Below are 6,391 nucleotides of genomic sequence, written 5' to 3'. Positions count from 1 at the left end.
GATCATTCATATTCCAAAAAAGATATGAAATAATATATACAAAAACTGAGAAAATCATGAATTCTTGTTTTGTGATCCATAAATAACAAAAAAGAATTTGGCATAAATCTTGTATGAATACACGTATGGTTCACGAGGTTATTACGAACGGTCCTATAATAATTTGGACCAATCCCAGTTAGTAATATTCCCAAAAAGTCAAGGACTATAACATGTGATATAAAGATGGTTGATAATATTTTCTACTAGCTACCTTTTTACAAAATATTAAAATCTATATAAAGACTACAAGTAATATTTTCTCACCATTTTCTTTTCACAACTTATTGGTATTTTGAGGAGAAGAAAATATGGGCGTGAAAGGAAAGTTGATTGCTTCAAAGGAGGTGAAGTGTGGAGAACACTTGATTCATGACCTATTTCTCACTAATTCTCATCATATACCCTACATAAGTCCTAGTAAGATCAACCGTATTGATATTAATGAAGGTGAAATAGGAAAAATTGGTACGATTATGAACTGTAGATATAATGAAGGTATAACTGATAACATACCTTTCTCTCCTCTATCTATATATATGATTTGTATTTCATCAATTTTGTAAATTTAGGTGTATTTGGTAGTACGAAAGTTATACTTTAGTAAATAATCTTCATAATTTTTTTAATGGTGTTTGATGACCAGAGGTATATTTTACTTACATCCTTTTTCATCAAAAAAGGAAAATAATTTCCTTTCACTTGTGGACAGAAGTAATTTCTCTGATAAAAGTTATATTAACTTTTAAATTTGTTTTATTTGCTCCTACTAATAGCTAGTCTTTACATACATATATTTAGTACTTAAAGGGTTTTATGAATTTATTTGGTTAATTAATACTATTATTTATATCTAAAATAGTGTATGCTTTCTGTAATATATATTTGTAACCACTCAAATATTTTTTCAGATATTACTTTTTCTGCGGAAAATAACTTTTGTCACCCAAACATAATACGATTAAAATTATAGTTCCCTTATTGATTCTCATGTTTTCCACAATGTCAACTCTACTTATGATATTCAGTAAAGGTAGACAATTAAATATTCATGAGCATTAGATATTTTTTGGAGAAACTGAAAAACTAGGATAACAAACAAATAAAATAAAAATATATTTTAAAAATGTTTAAATCTTTCATGAGGAATTGGATAGTTGAACTAGTAGTAACATCTATTGTATTTTCTGTTTTTAATGTTTACAGATGGTCAAGAAAAGATTGTAAAGTATGTAATTGAAGCCATCGATCATCACAAGAACTCGATAAGTCGAAAAGTTATTGAGGGAGATTTGTTAGAGTTTTACAGTTCCTTTACGTTTGTATCATCTTGTCAACATGAATGGGCTACATGGACAATTGAGTATGAAAAGAAAAATGAAGACACCCCAGAGCCCCTCATTTTTTTAGGTTTTATTCTTGACATGACCAAGGATATAGAAGCTCACCTTCTAAAGTAATAGAATCTATGTTGTTCTATATTATATATAATATTAAATAAGCGTGTGTGTGTCTAGACACATGTAAAATAAATAAATCTCCTTATATGGATGCATTTCCAGTTATCAGTATATGTAAGATAGTATGCATTTTGTTATAATAATCCAAGCCCTTTTAAATTGTTATAATAATCCAAGCCCTTTTTTAAAACAAATTCTAAAGCTTTAAATTATGCTTTGAAATCTTATATTTGTTAGCAATATTATTGTGGACTTGTTGGCATGATTTGAATGGGGAATCAAAGGATTCAGGTGAGTTTTGACACTATATTGGAACTTTGTTGTCACACCCAAAAGGCTAGAAGCCGTGAGGGCACATACACCTAAGTCTGATAGGTGAACCCTAAGAAGTTTTAAGATTTCAACAATCACATCGAACTCAACTGACACACAGATCAATACCTGTACTCAAAAGGTAGGAGAAAGTATTGTTGTCACGACCCAATCCACTGGCCCGTGCGGGTCTACTCTAACATCTAGATAGGAGAATCCTTACCACCCAATTCAAAAAGAGCAATGCAGAAATTAATAAAACATAAGAAATATCTTTAATAATTTGGAATAAACATGAAACTCGCATATAAGAACAATCTTTTTACAATTAACAGAAAAACTCTCCCAAGAAACTAGTCTAAACAGATACAGGAGCTACTAAGAGTCTTCCCTGCAGGCCATCAGGGTGTTCCAGACACTTCAAGAATTCATGAATTTTTTGGGATAAATCCACCTGAGTTCACAGGGTCAAAGCTTAATGAGTATAATCTAGGAAGCTTTGTGGATGAGGTTCAAAAGATATTGCAGGTAATGTATGTTGGTGATGGAGAGGAGAGTGTTAAGCTGGTTTCGTATCACTTTAAGGATGTTGCAAGGCTTTCGTACGATCAGTGGAAGAAGACTAGGGGTGAGAATGAACCACTCCTAAGTTGGGCCATGTTTGAAGATGCTCTCATGGGGTGTTTCTTTCCTCGAGAGTTAAGGAAGGCTTAAGATAAGAGATTAATTCAAAACCTGAAATAAGATTCTTGTCACGACCTGAGCCACCATGGATGTGACCAGCACTCGAAACCCATTGCTGGTCCCCAAGCGAACCCTCATCCCTGCTGACTACAAGCGGAAGACTAACTCAAGCATACATAATCATCAAATTGAAAGAAACATTTAAATATAGTTTACTCATTCTCAAAACATCGCTGAATATACTGAGTATGAAATATAATTTTTAAATAAAATATCTGAAACTGAAAGACTCTCCAATACTGCCTATCTATGAAGCCTCTACTGTATAAAGATGAGTGTCGGGACAAGACCCACGACTCTTCAAAAAGGCTACTACTAACAACTCATAAAACTAGAGTACTCCGAAAGTAAGGAGGTCTCACTCATAAGTTGACGAGCGGATGAAGTGATCTCAATAGACTCTTGTTAAGGATCCTAAGAACCTATATATGCATCATTAAACGATGTAGGTCGAATGACATTAGTACGTTGAGTGTACGAGTATGTAATATAGTTGTATAACAAAAGAAACTGAAATAAAGGACTGAAATAGATAACAATGTACTCAAGCTGAATGTAAAGAAATAAATGAGTAAAATCATTTAAAGATTTACAAAATACTTTCTCATCTCTGAACTCAACATAATAAGTTATATATAAAAATATACTTTAACTCTATTGGGAGATTCTCTAACCGAAAACCATCACTATGAGCTACGTGATGATACAGTGTCTCACCCACACTGCTAGAACTATCCTATACCTTGCCGAGGTATAGAACACCTCAACTAAGTGGATCCACTAACCTATGCTTAAAATGCAATAAGGAATCATCTAAAAAGTAAGATCATTTACCCATGTTGGCATATATGGTTTATTGGGGCTGTGAGTTTTCTGAACTCTCCCTCATATTGGTGCTCAATCCTACTCCCAATAATATACATACTCATGCTCAAATGTATAAAACATACTTATTTTTGGTTTGAGATAATTGCTCAAACTATCCTCTTAAAAGATATAACTGCTCTTGAAATATCTTTTGAACTAATAACTCATTTAGAAATCTTAGTTTCTCTTTTATCAAAGTAAAAATTGATACCTCTGGGAATACATAGTCACCTTATACTCTTACTCAATTCATACTTGAAATTCTTTCTAAAAAACATATCAAAATCATATTTTAATATGATCATTGATGACTTGGGAATTCATACTGCATAAACATTGATGTTATCTAGATACCATACTGCTCATACATTGATGGAATACTCGATTGTCATATTAATCATGTTTTAGAAACTCTTTTCTTTAAACTCATCTTTAATTTCCCAAAATTCAGTTTAAGAACTCAAGTGTTGGCTTTAAAAAGCTTTTCAAAATTTATAACTCAAATCATAGGGTTCATGCGGAATTATGGACATGAACGACTCAACTCAAGAATTTTAATGCATACCATATAGCAATTCAATAATTAGGAGTAGAATTTCAAAAGAATCAAGATCTCAAGAACTCAAAATCAACTCATCTCAAGAATACTCAAATGTAGGGGTAGAACCCTAGATTTCTCTTTTACTAATTTGAAAGTAGATGTAGGGCGTAAGGACGAACTAGTCCAACACGATGATATCTTTGCATACCTGGAAGAACAAGGTTCTTGAATAATCTTGAAGAATCTTGGATAAGAACTGGATTAGAAGCCTTGAAACCCTAGTTTGAAGGAGAAAAATCAAGAAAACCGTTCTTGAGATTCTTGAATTAGTTTTTGAAAATCTCTATGGTCAAGAATTATGATTTTCATTAGTGATTCATAATTCTATGGAGGAATTAAAGTTGAAAAGAATGAAATTCGTGGAGAAAGACTTACCTTGAAGAAGAATCTTGAAAAAGATGGAAAGAATCTTGAAAGAGATTGAAAGAATCTTGAATGGAGTCTTCTACTTTGATTTTTCCTTAGGGTTTGAGAGAGGAGAAGAAGGAATTAAAAATATGGAAATAGGATTGTTTAGGGATTTATAGGAGTTAATAAATCCGTTTTAAGGTTTTCCTAGTGGTATAAGGAGAAGAAAATTACTTTATTTAGATTATTCCCGCAGCTAAAACAGAACAACACTACATTATTTAGTAAAATGATCATAATGCTCTACTCCGAACAAGGAATGACCCAAACTTGGTGGCTTTGAAAAGATAATTCAAAGTCCTTTAATTTGATAGGTTACGGGCTACGCAACTCTTTATATTCTAAGAGATATGGTCGTTTGAAGTTGACCTAAGTAAAATCTTAGATCTAAACTTAATCGGTAAGAAAACTTTCAACTCAACTTTGTCCCACACTAAAGAATTTACTAGTGACCTTAATTGATATAAAAAAATCATTCCCACTCTAAAGAAATTACCTTTACACATATGGTGAATTTTAAGAATCTCTCGATATGACTCTACAACTAAATGAAGAATTGTTCGAATCTTAATTTAGAAATTTTTGGGGTGTTACAATATCTCCACTTTGGGATCATCCGTCCTCGAATGACGGCTGGACTGAGAATGGAAAGGGGTTACTCTTACTTTATTCAAGTCTAACTTGGAATCACAAAGTACTTAACATAGGGTGATTATTCTGATCCAAATCAGAAGATTCGGGTTCTATACTTCTGTAGGAAATCTCATCTCAAGAACACTACTCCTTACCACTACATTCAGCTAACCTTGATCTCATATCATGAAACACCTAATGTATCACATATTTTCCACATGTTAACAACACCACATTCAAGCTTAGAACCTTAACCACTATACAGACTCCTACTAAACCACTTTCTAAGAACTTCTCATCCTCTCATCATCTCTACAAACTGAACTCTCATGCATTACCACCAGGAAGCTGACTTAGTACTCATTGTAAAATCTTATCTCCTTCTTCCTCCACATTCATAACCTTAGATGGAATAAACACACTATCACTATCACAATAAGAAATAGCAATCCTCTTTTCCATCATCACACAACTACTATCAACAACACCACTCTCCAAAACTAAAAAGGATAACTGAAAGGACTTTACGTCGAAAGATCATAAGCCTGATTCATTCGAGAATTCTGATATTAGAATATGCATGACATAACATTATGTTGCTAACCATTGAGAGTATTTCATGGATTTTTGAGACTGAACATACTGTGAGACATGTTTGCTTATATGAATAGGTTTATAACATGAGACTGATATCCACAACTTTATGGATTAAGCTCGAGGTTAATGGGCTAAAGTCTTTGCCCCTCATTCTAGAAATTGTGCATAGATGTTAAACTCGCTAAAGTGTATGAGCATAGGTCATAGACACAATTTTGATATTAGAAACGTCAACAAGATTTTGTAATAATTGAACTCTGAGGAATACGCTAGAGTATGAATGGATTGATGTACCTCCTTAACTCTTTCTAAAGACATTACTATCTCATTCTCAACAATTGACTTGATTTCTCATCTTATCATCTCCCCCTTAAGTTTGAAACAAACAAACTAAAGCTATGGATCTATTCCATCATCTCTAAACTAGTCTACATTACCTTTACTCTAATACTCGGGAAAGGCTTATCTTATGGCTACTAAACTTTCCGTAAGCAGGTACTAAGACTCATTCTAAGACCTCTTTCTAAGATGCTTCTATTATCCTTTTCTCATTGGCTTATAATGCCGCTTCATCTAACTCTTTAACAAAAAAATAATGCTTACTTCAGCCTATTCCACATTGACAGTTCAATTATACTCTCTAGGCATACATGGAAAATCATTAACTTAATTTGAATCTTGTCTGATTACATAAAATCTCGGGTACACCTCTTAATGCTCTTGTTACTCT

At 32.8% G+C, this 6,391-nt stretch overlaps 1 protein-coding gene across 1 annotated transcript; it reads left to right on the top strand.

Annotated features, from left to right (window-relative positions):
- The first annotated feature begins 339 nt into the window (after positions 1-339).
- LOC107060553 (kirola-like) lies at positions 340-1,671 on the top strand. The gene is made up of 2 exons (XM_015308560.1): positions 340-537; positions 1,246-1,671. Exons 1-2 carry the CDS (start codon positions 351-353, stop codon positions 1,497-1,499), a joined length of 441 nt encoding a protein of 146 aa, XP_015164046.1. The 5' UTR covers positions 340-350; the 3' UTR covers positions 1,500-1,671.
- The last annotated feature ends 4,720 nt before the right edge of the window (positions 1,672-6,391 follow it).

This window comes from Solanum tuberosum, unplaced genomic scaffold (genome assembly GCF_000226075.1).
Source record: "Solanum tuberosum cultivar DM 1-3 516 R44 unplaced genomic scaffold, SolTub_3.0 scf00090, whole genome shotgun sequence".
Classification (NCBI taxonomy): Eukaryota; Viridiplantae; Streptophyta; class Magnoliopsida; order Solanales; family Solanaceae; genus Solanum; species Solanum tuberosum.
Note: the sequence above shows the minus strand (reverse complement) of the source record. Positions and strands in the feature narration are given on the sequence as shown.